Here is an 18,359-nt window from a genome sequence, read left to right as displayed (position 1 = left end):
GAAAATAATGAATTGTGTAATTCATTTAACAAATCTAAACAAGTCCGGAGGCTTGCTTTTCCCAGAAAACCTCTGGATACTGGGATGATCTGAATCACTGTACTAACCCAAGCTGTGTATACAGCGATTATATGGCGTAAAGGGAGTCTACATAAAAGCAGACTGAAGTAAAAAAGTGAGTCATTGTGAACCTCATTTGCATATCTCACCCAGAATCCTATGCTGCATTGGAAACAGTCTATCTAGAGGTATTCTAGGAAAACATAAATTATGCTTACCTGATAATTTTCTTTTCTTCAGATGGAAAGAGTCCACAGCTGTGTTCATTACTTTGGGGAATTCAGAACCTGGCCACCAGGAGGAGGCAAAGATACCCCTCCCACTTCCCTCATCCCCCAGTCATTCTACCGAGGAACAAGGAACAGTAGAAGAAATATCAGCGTGAAAAGGTGCCAGAAGAACAAAAAACAGACGCCCAACAGAAAAAATACGGGTGGGGAGCTGTGGACTCCTTCCATCTGAAGAAAAGAAAATTATTAGGTAAGCATAATTTATGTTTTTCTTCATAAATGGAAAGAGTCCACAACTGCATTCATTACTTTTGGGAAAACAAAACCGAAGCTATAAAGGACACTAAATGCTAAAACGGGAGGGTACAAAAGGTGGCCCATTCTGAGGGCACCAGGCCTGAAACCCCTACCCATTAAAAAACCCGCTTTGTCCAAAGCCGAGAAAACTTTGAAAAGGACACTGACCCACAGAAGTTCACAAGCCTTGCTAGAGACCACAGAAAATAGACTCGACAGAGCCAACACGCCTCCAAGAGACACCATCGCCCAGCAGACGGTTCCCCACAACACACCCCTTACGAGAGAAAGGATCAACTACCGTAAACCTCCCAAAAGGAAGAGAACATGGAGAAACCAGATAAGGATACCTGAAAGACCCTAAATAGGGTACAACAAGTTCGAAATAAAATAAGGAAAACCTCCAGACCAAGTCAAGCTCACAGAGACCAAAAACTAGTCCTGAGAACAAGGGGAGGCAACGCCCAGACCCCAAAGAGTACAGAAACCACAAGACTAGGACCGGGATCCGAAAACAGAGAAGAAAACTTCTCCTATTACAGATCGAACGCACCCTAAATAACAACTGAAGACGAAGTCCTCAAGTTGGAAGGAACGCAGAATATCATGATATTCAGAAGCCAAAATACGTGCCGCAACCCAGATAGAAAACACCTGCATCAAGCACACGCAATAGTCATACGAGGATGACTTGAAACAAAAATACTTGCAGAGCAAGTAACGTGCAGCTGAAGTAGATTTGATAAAAATGCACTACCCAGAAATGGGAATCAAACCTAAATTGTCAACAGACCTAAGCTGTTGCTCTAACCAATATACCAGATCAGAGCAACAACCCCACCTTCAAACTGTGAAACATCCACTGAGTAGTGGACACATCACAAGCGGCTATCCACAAGCCACCAAAGCTACTCACATAACTTGACCATGGAGAAGCACCGAAACCTCAAAGAGGCTCACTGTACCTCAAGACCCGAGGACTAACTCCAGATCCCAGATTCTGCTCCCAGCACCAGACCAGACCAGCAACAGGAAGGTCTGACAGCAGGGGAACAAAAAGGACCCAATATCCGGTCCAGAAAGAGTTCACCCAATAGAGTTCGGGTGCCAACCCAAATAGGTCCCTCAATTAGGAACTCCCAAGAGAACCTCATAGAGAAGAATGGAGAAATGCAGAAGATCACCATAAGACCCAGCACAATACTATGACAGTCTCAACACGGAGACTTCATCTACATCGATGGAACAAAACAACAAACTATAGGGTAAAATACCCATTCCATCACCTGCCCACAAGACAGGACAGCCAACCTTCCGAGAGAGGAATTCCACCTCCTAAAGGAGAACAAAACTACCCCCCAAGGGGGAGAGCACAGAAAACAGCGCACAAGCCCCAAACAGGAAGCCGTAGTCTGATGAAAACAAAAGCTGATTGAAAAATCATCCAGACCTCAAAAACACAGAAGAACTCCCAATGAAGGAGAGCACCCATCATTCAAAGGACAGGACAGACCAAAAGGAGCGTTTCAAAAAATGTCCAGATCCTGGCCAAGCTGCAAACAGCTCAACTAACTAGACCATAAGTCATAGCCAATGTTCCCTGAAAAAACTAGAATGCTCTGAACCAGCCACAGGATCATAAGGTTCCGGACATCCGGAAAAAGATCCAAGACAAAAACTATAGGTTCGAGCCCAGAAGGTGCTGAACCAACCACACCTCAAGGAACACAAGTACCCCTTCTGAAAACAGACCTCACCGGGGAATGACCGGACTAATCTAGAAAAACGGAAAACAAGAGTCACTCGAAAATTCCCAACTCCAAGGAAGAGAACACCCCTAGCCGGAGTCCAGCACTGCAAAAGGTAGAGCACAACAGAGTCGCTACAAGACTCTGGAGCCCAAAAGGCGTGAAGAACAACACCAAGACAGCTAAGACCAAGGGAAAACATTGAGGACCAAGTCGTCCGAAGAGAGAGTAGACAAGGCTAGAGCAAACCACGAGGCCACGCCAGTGTGCCCCTAAATGTCTCCATAAACACCTCCGAGTATGTAACCAGAGGAACCCACCTAAGGAAAAAGAATGCAAAGCATCCCAACCCTGGTAGAAAAACTCCTAAGCAAAGCTTGGAGAAGGAGACAACAGAGCCTATCATCACCAATAGGGAAAAACTAACTCCCAAAAACAGGAAAAGGCCACAGGCCCTCTAAGAAAGTGGCTAAACCGCAAAGGATAACGGACAAAGTCCGTAAGTCCCTAAGGAGAGACCGAAAAGCCCCTAAAAGGCAAGACCACCAGGAACTGGTGGCAAGGAGGCCCTAAATCCTCCAAACCTTCACCTACGTGGGAAGGAACTGTCAGGGTTTTCTCCCTGTTGTGTTTGCCATGTGCTGCTGGCATCCATTTTACTCACCTCTCTTCCTGACTATGGTGCATTGTGGGGGATGCTGCTCAATTCCTGCACTTCCTTTTATGGCCAGACTGGTGTGCATCATCCATGTGAGACAGGATGCAGTCTCAGAATTGTGATGTCATCACTTATTATTTAAAGGGCCTCTGTTCAGTATGCTTTGCCTTTGCGTTGTCTCAGACCTGTTTGTGAGAGTTCCTGTGTATTACCTGGCTGCCTGACGTCCTTCCTGGTTCCTGATCCTTGGCTTGTTCCTGGCTCCTGACTCGGCTCGTCTGACTACCAGCTCTGGTTTTGACTCCTGGCTTGTTATTTGACTTGTGGAATTTTTATTATTTTTTGCTATTATTAAAGGTGTGTTTGCACTTCTCGTCTCAGTCTGATTCCTGGCACCCTGACATTACGCAAAGGCCATGAATCCTGATGGTGCTATTAATCCACCTTTACCTGCCATCATTTCCAGGATGGATGTACAGGATCACCGCTTGGATCAATTTGCACTAGCCCTGCAAACCCTGCTGACTCGCACTGCACATTTGGACCAAAGTGTCCCGCAAGTTATGGCTGCTCCTGTTTCCGTTGCTGCACCTATGCCTACCAGGAGCATATCTGGTTCTGCACCTCTACCTCAGCGATATGGAGGCGATCCTATTCAGTGCAGAGGGTTTTTGAAGCAGGTGGGCATTTACTTTGAGATGTTACCTGACGTTTCCCTCTGACAGAGCTAAGGTGGGATTTCTCATCTCGTTACTCTCTGACACAGCTCTTGCCTGGGCTAATCCCTTGTGGGAGACTAATAAACCTATAATTTCAAATTACCCTGAATTTGTGGCCTCCTTTTCGAAGGGTATTTGATGTTCCAGCTCGCTCCTCCTCTGCTGCTAAATGACTCATGTCCATTCAGCAAGGTACAAGATCTGTTGCTCAGTATGCTATTCAGTTCCGTACGCTTGCCGCAGAGGTAGGTTGGAACAATGAAGCCCTTGTTGCCGCCTTTTTTCATGGGCTCTCTGATGCGATTAAAGACGAAGTTGCTGCCAGAGATTTACCAGAGGATCTTGAGGCATTGGTATCTTTTTTTATCCTAATTGACATCAGACTCAGAGAGAGGCCCTCTTTCAAGGAGAGCTTGCGGAAGCCTCCTGTTCCGTTGTCTCCTACGTGTTTGTTCCCACCCATGCCTCCCTCTCCTCCCATGTCTCCTGGTCCTGAGTCACCAGGTACTACTGAGCCAATGCAGCTGGGATTCACGCATCTCTCCACGGCGGAGAGGGCCTTTAGGAGGACGGAGGGGCTCTGCCTCTATTGTGGGTTACAGGGTCACCATTTAAAGTCTTGTCCTACACGGCCGGGAAACGCTCAGTCTCACACCTAAGGTCCCGTAGGGGGCAGACCTTGGGTGGTTTATCCTCGTCCCCGGAACCGCTTAAGGAGAAACCTTTGGTCACGGTTGTCTTTTCCTGGGTGGACTCCTCCACAGTCACTCAGGCTCTTGTTGACTCCGGTGCTGCGGGCTATTTCATTGACAGTGCTTTTGTATCAAAGCACTCCATTCCTGTTTTGCCTCGGTCCGTTCCGCTTGCTATTGAGGCCATTGATGGCAGGTCTCTTCAGCCCGCACTCGTTACTCACGAAACTGCTAAGTTGTCCATGGCTGTTGGGGCTCTGCATTTTGAAACCCTCCAGTTCCAGGTGATAAACTCTCCGCATTTTCCAGTTGTTCTGGGTTATCCTTGGCTCCAAAAGCACAATCCCAGTCTCGACTGGCGCAGGTCTGAAATTTTGTCGTGGTCCCCGCAATGTATTTCCACTTGTCTTCGGAAACCAGTTAAAGTCTTGTGCACTTCTTTGGTTTCTCAATTGCCAGGGGAGTACCGAGAGTTCCTAGACGTGTTTGACAAGGTGCGTGCCGGTACGTTGCCTCCTCACCGGTCCTACGATTGTGCCATAGACCTGCAACCCGGAGCCATTGCTCCTCGGGGCCGGGTGTACCCTCTGTCTGTTGCAGAGAATTGTGCTATGGAGGAGTATGTTGCCGATGCTCTGTCGCGGGGGATCATCCGCAAATCCTGCTCTCCTGCAGGGGCTGGCTTCTTCTTTGTGAAGAAAAAGGGTGGCGAGTTAAGACCATGTATCGATTATAGGGGTCTTAATCGTCTTACCATTAAGAATGCTTACCCTATTCCACTTATTAAGGAACTCTTTGACCGCCTCAAGGGAGCTACGGTCTTTACTAAACTTGATTTGAGAGGAGCGTACAATCTCATTAGGATTAAGGAGGGCCACGAATGGAAAACAGCATTTAACACCAGGAGCGGACATTATGAGTATCTTGTAATGCCCTTTGGCCTATGTAATGCTCCTGCTGTTTTTCAGGAATTTATTAATGATGTCCTACGAGATATGTTGCAACAGTGTGTTGTGGTGTACTTAGACGACATCCTCATACACTCACCCACACTTGAGGCTCATCGTTCTGATGTTACACAGGTTCTTCAGAGACTGCGTGAGAATGGCCTGTTTTGTAAACTCGAGAAATGTGAGTTCCATCAGACTCAAGTAACCTTCCTAGGTTATGTTATCTCCGTTGCAGGGTTCTCCATGGATCCTGACAAGTTATCTGCAGTTCTGCAGTGGCCTCGCCTAGTTGGTCTTCAGTCTATTCAACGTTTTTTGGGGTTCGCCAATTACTATAGAAAGTTTATTAAAAACTTTTCTTCCTTGGTCAAACCTATCACAGACATGACCAGTAAAGAGAATGATCCACTCCATTGGTCACCTACCGCCATTAAGGCCTTCTATAGTCTTAAGACTGCCTTTGCTGCCGCTCCAGTTCTGGCTCATCCTAACCCTGTCCTGCCTTTCGTTCTTGAGGTCGATGCGTCTGAGACTGGAGTAGGTGCCCTCTTGTCTCAACGTCCTACACCTGACGGTTCCTTGCATCCGTGTGGTTTCTTCTCTAAGAAATTGTCTCCAGCGGAGTGCAATTGTGAAATTGGCGACAGGGAATTACTGGCCATAATTTTGGCACTTAAGGAATGGAGGCATCTTCTCGAGGGTACTAGCGTGCCAGTGCTCATTCTTACTGACCACAAGAATTGAACTTATCTATCTGAAGCAAAACGTTTGTCGCCCCGACAGGCCAGATGGGCGCTATTTTTGTCTCGGTTTAATTATGTGGTCTCCTACCTGCCTGGTAGTAAGAATGTTAGGGCTGATGCCCTCTCTCGACAATTTTTGTCTCTGTCCAAGGAGGAGTCTGTACCTACTCCAGTTATACCTCCTGACCATATTTTGGCTACCATACGTACTAATTTGACTTCTCCCTTGGGGGAGGAGATCCTGGCTGCACAAACCAATGCACCTCCTGAGAAACCTAGTGGTAAGTGTTTTGTTCCTGAGACTCTTCGAACTAAACTTTTGCACACTTACCACTATCCTAAAGCCGCAGGTCACCCAGGCAAGAACCAAATGATTTGGTCTGTCACACGACAATTCTGGTGGCCAGGTCTTCGTTTTGATGTTGCTGCGTTTGTTGCCTCCTGCTCAGTTTGTGCACAGAATAAGACTCCTCGACATCTTCCTGTGGGTCTTCTTCAACCTATTGCTAATGGTCAAGCTCCCTGTTTCCAATGGCAATACTGTTATCCTTATGGTGGTTGACCGTTTTTCTAAAATGTCACATTGCATTCCCTTGATGAAGCTGCCTACCGCTCAGGAGCTTGCTTCAATTTTTGCCCGGGAGGTCTTCCGTTTACATGGGTTACCTAAGGAGATAGTGTCGGACCGGGGTAGCCAGTTTGTCTCCAGATTTTGGCGTTCCTTTTGTGCTCAAATGGGGATCTAGCTTTCCTTCTCCTCAGCATATCACCCTCAATCCAATGGGGCTGCGGAAAGGTCTAATCATGCTCTGGAACAGTTCCTCCATTGCTATGTCTCAGATCACCACAATAATTGGCCTGAACTGTTACCTTGGGCAGAGTTTGCTCGTAATAGTGCTATTAATGCTTCCTCCAAGATATCCCCGTTCATGGCGAATTATGGGTTTCAACCATCCTTGTTGCCCGATTCATTCATGTCTCAGGGTATTCCGCTTTGGAGGAGCATCTCCGGCAACTCCGTTCCACGTGGGTGCAGATTCAGGATTGCCTTCATCGTTCTATGCAGCGCCAAAAGTTCCAAGCTGATAGTAGGCTGATAGTAGACGTCTACCCGCACCTTCCTACCAGGTTGGTGAGAGAGTTTGGCTGTCGTCCCGCAACTTGAACCTTCGTGTGCCTTCCAATAAATTGGCTCCCCGTTATGTTGGTCCTTTTCGAATACTCCGACGGGTTAATCCTGTGGCCTACGCTCTTGACCTTCATCCTGCTATGCGCATCTCCAATGTTTTTCATGTCTCCCTCTTGAAACCATTGTAATCGGTTTACCACTGTGTTGCCTCGTCCCTGTCCTATCTTTGTTGACAACCATGAGGAGTATGAGGTCAGCAGCATCATTGACTCTCGTATGTCCAGGGGCCGTGTACAGTATTTGGTTCACTGGAGAGGCTACGGTCCGGAAGAAGCGTTCTTGTGTTCCCTCCTCTGATGTTCATGCTCACGCCCTCCTCCGTGCCTTCCATGCCCGTTTCCCCAAAAAGCCTTTTGTCCTCCCGCGGGGGAGGGGTCGTTGAGGGGAGGGTACTGTCAGGGTTTTCTCCCTGTTGTGTTTGCCATGTGCTGCTGGCAGCCATTTTACTCACCTCTCTTCCTGACTATGGTGCATTGTGGGGGATGCTGCTCAATTCCTGCACTTCCTTTTATGGCCAGACTGGTATGCATCATCCATGTGAGACAGGATGCAGTCTCTGAAATGTGATGTCATCACTTATTATTTAAAGGGCCTCTATTCAGTATGCTTTGCCTTTGCGTTGTCTCAGACCTGTTTGTGAGAGTTCCTGTGCATTACCTGGCTGCCTGACGTCCTTCCTGGTTCCTGATCCCTGGCTTGTTCCTGACTCTGCTGTTTTCCTTGTTCCTGATTCCGGCTCGTCTGACTATTCGCTTTGGCTCCTGACTTGGCTCGTCTGACTACCAGCTCTGGTTTTGACTCCTGGCTTGTTATTTGACTTGTGGACTTTTTATTATTTTTTGCTATTAATAAAGGTGTGATTATTTTTGCACTTCTCGTCTCAGTCTGATTCCTGGCACCCTGACAGGAACACTCCAAGTCCCGACAGTCATCGGAAAAAACTGAATGTGTCGCAGCGGAACTCAACCGAATCCCAGACGACCACCTAAAAAGGCTAATGAGGACTGAACCAATCCTCCACGCCACACAAACCCTTAGGTCCTTCTAGAATGCTCAATAGAACTTCTAAATTAAAAACAATAATAATAATAATGTGAAGCACTCTGAGCCTTAACCGGAGCAGCCAGGCAGAACAGAAGCTCTGAGTCTGAAATAGGGAAAGAAGGAACTGAACCCAAGCAGGACTATCCTGCAATCAAGGGCCCAAAGCCTCATATATTCACCCAGAGGGAGAATAAACGGCAGATAAACAAAGGACCAAACACGTCCTCTAGAGCAAACTTCCATAGAAGTAAACAGTGCGATCAAAAGGTCGAGAGAATCTATTTCATAAAAAAAAAAAATCCCGAAGGAAATAACACAAACATGAGCTGTAATCAATAAACAATCATCCGAACTGGGGTGAATAAGGAAGGCACCTATAGGTTATCGCCCATAAGAACAGACGCACCCGCAGGAATAGCCCAACAGGGACCCTGTTCTACCAAGCTCAGAACTGGAAAAAGATGAAAAAGATACTCAACCAATAAGCCTATAAGAGGAATACTTCATCCCCTTATATCTAATTCTGAAAGCTATTCGAAGACGGAGACTGAGGATTCTTAGATCCATTAAGGATCGGATCTTCCAATGACTCCAAAGCGTGTCTCATTAGAACACGAAGGCGCGCCAGTCTATACTGAAAAGCACAGCATAACCCTGCCAGAGCAAAAGACGACTCCGGCCCCGAAGGTTGACCCCCTGAATCCTCAGGGACAGTCGTTCCCCCCCAGAGAGCTGAACAGGCCATCCCATGCCTGAGGAGCCCCGGATAACGGAACACGAACAATATCTGAAGCAACTTTCTGGAAGTTGCAGGTTCGCCAGCGCCAAAATTATGGACATGCGACATCGTCGTGCCGAAACCCCCCGGAGGGAACAAGCCACCTTCCTGAGAAGGATAAGCAAAGTCTGGGTTACCTGCATGCGTAGTAAGAGATGGTGGAAGGGAACTCGCCACTCGGAGGACAGAAGTCTCAGAGGTGGATGGCTCAGCGGCCCCTTGATTCCCAGATCTCAAGGAATTGAGCACTCTAATACGGCATTCAGAACATAACTGATAGGCTTGTATCATCTGGGGCAATACGCATTCTGCGCAAGGAGTAGAATCTGAAACAGAGACGTCCGTCTCCACAAAATCAGACTCTTCTATAACTAGGATACTGAATTCAAAAGAGTGGACTAAAAAATCTAAACGGCACCTGACACCCACAATGACTGGGGCACTTACCACCTCCTATGAAACAGACACCAGCAGACCAGAATTTCTCTGTCACCACACAGTCAGGAATGCGGAAATGGAGCACAAAAACTTGACCACGCCCGGTCACCAGGTGAACCATATAGTCAAAAAAAAGTGTGCCCCACTACAAGGTTGCGTCACTTTCCAAAATCCGTTATGTTCCACAAGCCAGGAGCCAAAATAACACTACACATAAGCAGGTTGAATCATATAACAAACATGATTAAAAAAAAAAAAACCTGTTCAATAACCCCCCTCAGGAGATATTAACCCTGGATTCTAAGATACAAAAAAGGAGCCTCACTGAGACCCTGTAATAATTTAGTCCCGCGAGGTGGTAGCCCCCTCGGGAAAACATCTGTAATACAGGACATTTCATGCAGAAAGTAAAAGGAAACAATCTTACCGGAATCTACACCGTGGAACAGGAACACGGCCCTTCAAGTGTGACAGATAGTAGCATCACTTCTGCCATGGACTTGAGAGAAGAAAGCAGGCAGCGAAACTCGTCAACGCCGATTGCTTGTGGAGCTGTTATTATGAGTCGGGATGGTTTCGCAGAAAGACTCTCCCTGCATCTCCGGACTCTAACTTTCATCCATGCTTTCACTGAAAGGCTGACAGGACTACTTAAAACTCCAGTCCCATTCTGAAGAGTACTACCCACCATAAGAGACTATCGAAAAAACTTCTGAAACTTCTCTGCCAACCTCCTGGGACAAAAGGCAAAGAATGACTGGGGGATGAGGGAAGTGGGAGGGGTATTTAAGCCTTTTGCTGGGGTGTTTTTGCCTCCTCCTGGTGGCCAGGTTCCGAATTCCCAAAAGTAATGAATGCAGCTGTGGAGTCTTTCCATTTATGAAGAAAAAGCAAATCTTCTGACTTGTTTAGATTTGTTAAATAAACTACACAATTAGTTATTTTCTTTATATTTTGTGCTTAGTAGAGGATTTTAATTTCACTTTTCACCTCCTCATAATTTAAAAAGTTGTTTTATTTATATATATATATATATATATACACATACACACACACACAGTACATATATATATATATATATATATATATATATATATATATATATAATTAAAGGCACAGTCTAGGCCAAAATAAACTTTCATGATTCAGATAGAGCATGCAATTTTAAACAATTTTGCAATTTACTTTTATCACCAATTTTGATTTGTTCTCTTGGTATTCTTAGTTGAAAGCTTAACATAGGAGGTTCATATGCTAATTTCTTAGACCTTGAAGCCCACCTCTTTCAGATTGCATTTTAACAGTTTTTCACCACTAGAGGGTGTAAGTTCACATATTTCATATAGATAACACTGTGCTTGTGCACGAGAAGTTATCTGGGAGCAGGCACTGATTGGCTAGACTGCAAGTCTGTCAAAAGAACTGAAAAAAGGGGCAGTTTGCTGAGGCTTAGATACAAGATAATCACAGAGGTTAAAAGTATATTATTATAACTGTGTTGGTTCTGCAAAACTGGGAAATGGGTAATAAAGGGATTATCTATCTTTCAAAACAATAAAAATTCTGGTGTAGACTGTCCCTTTAATTATATTTAAGTATAAATATTTACAGATACATATAGGAATATCTATTTAAAAATACTTATTCCCCTATGTGCAGAACATTGGAATATTAAATATTTACATATTTTTGTCTGTGAGGAATATCATGAGGTTAAGAATACCTCGTTTTTGGATAAAATATTTGTAATAAGATTTTTTCTGAATTAAACAGAAGGTAGAGGAAATACCCTATTAACAGAAATGTTATGATAATAAAATCACACTTGCTATAGATACTGTATATATGAAACCTATGCCCTCTTTTTGTGTGTGTTTCATTTATAGAGATGCTGAGGGTATAAGTTTTTTTTGGTGGTCATCAGTAATTCTTTCATGTCCACTGATATTTAACCTGAATATGTGCTTAGTTTATGAGTTTCAAAAAGATAAAGTAGAAGGAACATTTTATCAAGCACTGAAAAATGCAAGAAATAAGTTTATTCTTGGTATTACTGCAAGAATATTTTATGTTTGTTTACTACTCATCTATATCTATGTATTTAGGGCACAGGTTGATATTTTATTATGCCTGAAAGAACTTCTGATGACACCAAACACCACACCTCCTCTGATGGCTGTCAATCACCCCATGTTTCCCATAAAGCACTGCTGCTCAGAGCTCCCTAGTGTTCAGACCTCTGTTTCTAGTGTCCAGTTTCCTGCCTGTTATTACCGTGTATGAACCATAGCTGCCTGCCCTGACCTTCCTGTCTGTTTACCGCTTATGAACCTTTGCCACCTGTATCGACCCCTGGCCTGTTTATACGACTATGATTACGGATCTCCCTATATTGGCTGTGGTTACCTGCTCTGTTATATAGTGACTGTGTTCAACTATACTCAAGGTCTGCATGATTATACGGCTATATCTGCTTACGCATTGCCCTATAAATTATATCTATCCCACGCCACTGGGTTCCACCTATTATCCTCCAAGATCTGTTACGTGCTTGACAGATACGAACTATGATTGTTTGATGAGATGGATGAATATTCTGTGATTGATCCCCTTTTTTTTGTTTTCTCTGCTACCTTGTCTTATGTGCAAAAAACAATTTAAAAAAGGTGAAAAAACAACAAAGACCATTGACTAAGCCCAGAAGACATTTCTTTTTTGAGTTAAATATATTTAGTTTTTAATTTTACAAATATGTTTTTTAAAGTTTGCTTTATTATACATCCATATATGTATTTATTGGATGTCTTGAGTTTTTACAATTTTTTTTAACTTTTTTCAGCGACCCTTTATTTTTTAACTGTGCCAAATGATTTATTATATTATATAAGTTTGCTATTATGTTTTACAGCTGCGTCATCTGCTACTGACCTCCGGTAATAGACAACTCTGGCCAGCATAAGCTGCATCTGGGTACTGTATCTCCTAAAGCTCAGGATTCCCATCATCATGCTGCGGATAAAGCGAATGTCCTGTTCCGATCTCTCTTCCGGCCTGAGCAGGGCAACCTCAATGGCCTTTTCAGGAAAGGTAAACTACATGGTAAGAAATTAAAGATATGTATGGATTTTACTGTTCATTGGGTAGTTACATCACAACTCCTCTATATAACATTACTACCCATAATGCAAATGTCTCATGCGTCACACATGTATTTCTCTTTCTGTGTAGCGCAGCACACTCCCTTATTGTGCTGGGCAGAATCTTCTGCTGCTAGATATGATAACCCTCTATAATAAATTATCTACAGTGTCTCTGGTTAAAGGGACACTCAACTCAAAATTATACTTTCATGATTCAGATAGCAGCAATTTTAAACTAATTTCCAATTTACTTCCATTAACAAAATGTACACATTATTTTTATATTTACACTTTTCTAATGAGCATGTGCAAGAATTCAGAGAATATTCGTATATACATTTGTGATTGGCTGATGGCTGTCACATGATGCAGTGGGAGTAGAAATAGACATAACTTTAAAATTTGTTAGAAAAAAAAAATCTAGTACTCATTTGAAGTTCAGACTATGGGGCCGAATTATCATTGTCTGGCAGACATGCTAGCAGGGGGTGTCAATCAACCCGATCGTATGCGATCGGGTGGATTGATGTCCGCAGCCTCAGAGGCTCTTATGAAGCTCTTAAGACCGTTGCTTTATAACTGCTGTTTTTGCGGAAACAGGGGCATCAGGGGACGTTTGGCCCTAGATAAATAGGAAGTGCTAGAGCATTGTCTTTTTATCATGCATTTGTTGATTATGCAAATATACTGTATTTACTGGCCCTTTAAGCTCATTACTTTCATAATTTTCCTTTTGTTAAAACTGGAGCCGTTTCTGGTCCAATCGCTTGCAAGTATCATATGACCACAGGTGCCGCAAGGTACATCAGGCAATGATGTTACGCTCTTTGTTTTCACGCAACATTAAACAGTAAATAAACACTAGACATAATGATGTATTCAAAGGTTAGCCCAATTATTATACACAGGTTTTGTTTAAAAAAATATATAAAATTATGTGAACTTTTAAAGGGACACTGAACCCAATTTTTTTCTTTCGTGATTCAGATAGAGCATGACATTTTAAGCAACTTTCTAATTTATTCCTATTATCACATTTTCTTCATTCTCTTGGTATCTTTATTTGAAATGCAAGAATGTAAGTTTAGATGCCGGCCTATTTTTGGTAAACAACCTGGGTTGTCCTTGCTGATTGGTGGATACATTCATCCACCAATAAAAAAGTGCTGTCCAGAGTCCTAAACCAAAAAAAAAGCTTAGATGCCTTCTTTTTCAAATGAAGATAGCAAGAGAACGAAGAAAAATTGATAATAGGAGTAAATTAGAAAGTTGCTTAAAATCGCATGCTCTATCTGAATCACAAAAGAAAAAAATTGGGTTCAGTGTCCCTTTAATTTTGTGCTACCATGTTGAGGTATATGTTTCATTTGAAGTGATGGTAAACTTTACACGTTGTAGAATCAGGTCTGGAATCTAAGTGATATTTTCCACAGACTTTAATTCAGCAATTCTAAAGGTGCGCTATCACGTAAAGGGAACAAAAATTTCACAATTCAGATAGGGCTATGTGATTTTAAACAACTTTCCAATGCACTTTTATCTTCAAATTTGCTTTGTTATCTTAGTATTCTTTTTTGAAAGCTAAACCTAGGTAGGTTTAAACTGATTTCTAAACCATTGAAGGCTGCCTCTTATCTCAGTGCATTTTGTCAGTTTTCACAGTTAGACAGTGCTAGTTCATTTGTGTCATATACAGAGCATTGTGCTCACTCACGTGGAGTTATTTATGAGTCTGAATTAATTGGCTAAAATTCAAGTTTGTCAAAAGGACTGAGATAAGGGGGCAGTCTGCAAAGGCTTAGATACAAGGTAATCACAGAGGTAAAAAGTGTATTAATATAAGTGTGTTGGTTATCCAAAACTGGAGAATCTATACTATAATCGCGTTTGTAACATGTCCGTAGCCAGTTGCGTACGCATCCTCAAAGGAATGTTGGCTGCGTGCGGCAGCCAAAAGAATGTTGGCTGCGCGCACAGCCAGAAGAATCCTGCATCCAGGTGGATTCCGAAAATGCCAGGGTGGATTCTTTCACCACCGTGCCATTTTCGAAATTCACCTGGATGCAGCGTAGCCGTAGGCAAACCCGAAGCCTTAAAAAAAAAAAAAAAGCATGCAACCGCCGGCATGAAATAACTAAAAAACACATAACCACCCGAAAGAAATAAAAAAAAAAAGGAACCGCTCGCACGAAGTATAACAAAAAAAAAACCTAACCTCCCGCACAAAGTATTAACAAACACCTAAACTGCCAACCCCCACATCGCAAAACAATAAAATAATTAACCCCTAATCTGCAAATAACATAATTAAAATATTAACCCCTAAACCGCCAACCCCCCACATTGCAATAAACCTAATTAATCTATTAACCCTTAAACCTCAAAAACCCCACATCACAATAAACCTATTTAACCTATTAACTCTTAAACCGCCAACTCCCCACATCCCAAATAACCATAATTAACCTATTAACCCCTAAACCGCAAAACCCCCACATCGCAATAAACCTAATTAATATATTAACCCCTATACCGCCAACCCCCCCACAACGCAAATAACTAATTTAATTACTAAGCCCCCTAACCTAACACCCCCTAAATGAACCCCAATTACTATTAAATTACAATTAAAATAAAAAATCCTGACATTAAATTACAAAAAATAAAGTCTAACATTACAGAAAAAATAAACAAAAATAAAAAAAATTATACCTATTCCCTATGAAAATAAAATAGCCCCCCCAAAATAAAAACACCCCCTAATCTAAACTACCAATAGCCCTTAAAAGGGCCTTTTGTAGGGCATTGCCCTAAGTTAAATAGCTCTTTTAAATTTAAAAATTACTAAATCCCCCTGAACAGTAAAAAACCCCCACCCACCAAACCCCCCAAAATAAAAACTAACACTAAAAAAAACTAAACTACCCATTGCCCCTTAAAAGGGCATTCAGCTTTTTTACTGCCTTGAAATGGCAATCAGCTCTTTTCCATCCCAAAAAACACTAATCTAAAAAAAAAAGCCACCATAAAAAATAAAAAAAAACCCTAAGACTAAGCCCCAAATAGGTACTCACCGTTCCTGAAGTCCCGCAGAGAAGGTCTTCTTCCAGGCGACTCCATCATCTTCTATCTTCATCCGGAGCGAAGGTGGCGCAGAGCTGGCTTCCCCGATGCACGGATCCTCAACAGCAGCAGTCCTCGGCGGCGTGGAGGCTCCTCTTCATGCGATCATCCTTCGCACACTGAAGATTGAATGCAAGGTACCCCATATTTATTGGGGTACCTTACATTCCTATTGGCTGAAATTTTGAAATCAGCCAATAGGATGAGAGCTACTGAAATCTTATTGGCTGATTTGAACAGCCAATAGATTTCAGTAGCTCTAATCCTATTGGCTGATTTCAAAATTTCAGCCAATAGGAATGCAAGGTACCCCAAATTGAATGAGGTACCTTGCATTAGATCTTCAGTGTACGACGAACATCGGATGGAGAGGAGCCTCCACGCCTATAAGGACCACCACCGAGGACCATCGCCATTGAGGAGCGCCGCCGAGGATCCACGCATCGGGAAAGACAGCTCCGCACCTCCGCTCTGCGCCGCCTTCGTTCCAGATGAAGATAGAAGATGATGGAGCCACCTGGAAGAAGACCTTCTCCGCCGGACTTCAGGAACGGTGAGTACCTATTTGGAGCTTAGTCTTAGGTTTTTTTTTATTTTTTAGGGTGACTATTTTTTTTTAGATTAGTGTTTTTTGGGATGGAAAAGAGCTTTGTTTACTTTTTTCTGTAATTTTACTTTTTTTTATTTTTTGTAATTTAAGCTTGGGGGTGTGTATTTTTTAAAACATAGACTGCCCCCTGGGCAGGCTTATCGCCTAGTGGTAAATAAAGGGATTATCTATCTTTTTAAACAATACATAGTTTTCAAGTATACAGGGGTGTCAAACTGACGTTATTTGCAAATAATCAATTAGTGTTGCCAAGGAACACAACATTAAAAAATACAATTCACAAACATAGCAATGGCAAGATATGAGTTTAGTAATTACAAACGGCTTCCTCACCTCATACTGACTTTTGAACACCTTCGTATCAAATGCAAGGGACACTTTATTTCTTCTCTTGTTTTTATCCTGTAAATATAAACATTAGACAGAAATGTATAACAAAAACATAAATTCATTATTGCAAAAGGAATCTGTTTACTAATTGTGTCTCTTTAAAGGGACGGTTAACATCAAAATGGAACTTTCATTATTTAGATGGAACATGCAATTTAAAAAATAAAATTCCAATTGACTTCTGTTATCTAATGTGTTTCATTTTCCTCGTATCCATTGTTGAAGAGAAAACCTAGGTATGCTCATAGGAGCTCAGTAGCGTGCATGTGTCTTTAGCAGTCTATGACAGAACGGTTTGCAACAATATATAACATTGCATTGTATAACGCTAAGCATGTTAAAGGGACATTGTACTAACATTTTCTGTCATCACTAAGAAAGAGAAGCATTTTACTCTGGACTATACATTAACTACTGAGCTATAGTGAAGAAAGATGTGTTGGGTATGAGATGAGAAGTGTCAGTGGCTTATCAGAACAATTGCTGAAAACCAGACAAAGTTATCCAACTCCTTCCTTTCCACTATCTCCAGTCTCAGCTTGTGACGCTCTCTCTTGCAGTCCTATTGGTAAACACAAACTGATCTCCATTACCTACCCTGAGCTTGCAACGCTTAAAGGGACAGTCTACACTAGAATTTTTATTGTTTTAAAAGATAGATAATCCCTTTATTACCCATTCCCTAGTTTTGCATAACCAACACAGTTATATAAATACACGTTTTACCTCTGTAATTACCTTGTTTCTAAGCCTCTGCAAACTAGCCCCTTATTTCAGTTCTTTTGACAGACATGCATTTTAGCCAATCCGTGCTGGCTCCTAGGAGCTCCACGTGCATGAGCACAGTGTTATCTATATGACACACATGAACTAACACCCTCTAGTGGTGAAAAACTGTCAAAATGCCCTGAGAGAAGAGGCGGCCTTCAAGGGCTTAGAAATTAGCATATGAACTTCCTAGCTTTAGCTTTCAACTAAGAATACAGAACAAAGCAAAATTGGTAATAAAAGTAAGCTGGAAAATTGTTTAAAATTGCATGCCCTATCTGAATCATGAAAGTTTATTTTGGACTAGACTGTCCCTTTAAAGAGTCATTAAACCCCTGATAATTACAGGAGTTTTCTGTTGTCATGAAATCAATTAGCATATTGTCCAAGTGTGAAAACCTTTGAAATGATGATTATGCCTGTAGTATCATTACCTATACTGAAGTATTGGCTATAAAATGGCTATGTAAATATAGCTTACAGGAGAAATTACAGTCCGAGTGGGGGTAAGAGAGATAAGTAATAAAATGTTAATTTTCAATTGTTCTCATTATTTTATAACTTTCTGTACAAACACATGCTTTTTGAGAGATCTGATTTCCCTGAAAGCTTACCCCATGTTAATGGGCTGTGGTTTCAAAGAACAAAACCAGCTATTTCATATACAAAACTAAACCCAAATAATCTATTTCTCGTGCATTGTATGCTCTTCGGCTGGTATAACAAATCATTGGAAACACATTAAAGGAAATAACAATTTTACAGTGCACTGTCCCTTTAAC

The 18,359-nt window shown here is 42.4% G+C and overlaps 1 protein-coding gene across 1 annotated transcript in view; it reads right to left on the bottom strand.

Annotated features, from left to right (window-relative positions):
* The window catches only part of CNBD2 (cyclic nucleotide binding domain containing 2), a 162,920-nt gene that overhangs the window by 131,829 nt on the left and 12,732 nt on the right, over nucleotides 1-18,359 (bottom strand). Inside the window, exons 4-5 of the mRNA XM_053715651.1 lie at nucleotides 16,753-16,821; nucleotides 12,475-12,638 (exon numbers count right to left, since the gene is read on the bottom strand). Coding sequence (XP_053571626.1) covers nucleotides 12,475-12,638; nucleotides 16,753-16,821 — 233 coding nt within the window. The remainder of the gene's footprint in view (nucleotides 1-12,474; nucleotides 12,639-16,752; nucleotides 16,822-18,359) is intronic.

Source organism: Bombina bombina, chromosome 5 (assembly GCF_027579735.1).
Source record: "Bombina bombina isolate aBomBom1 chromosome 5, aBomBom1.pri, whole genome shotgun sequence".
NCBI classification, from domain to species: Eukaryota; Metazoa; Chordata; class Amphibia; order Anura; family Bombinatoridae; genus Bombina; species Bombina bombina.
This window is presented reverse-complemented; position numbering and strand designations above follow the sequence as displayed.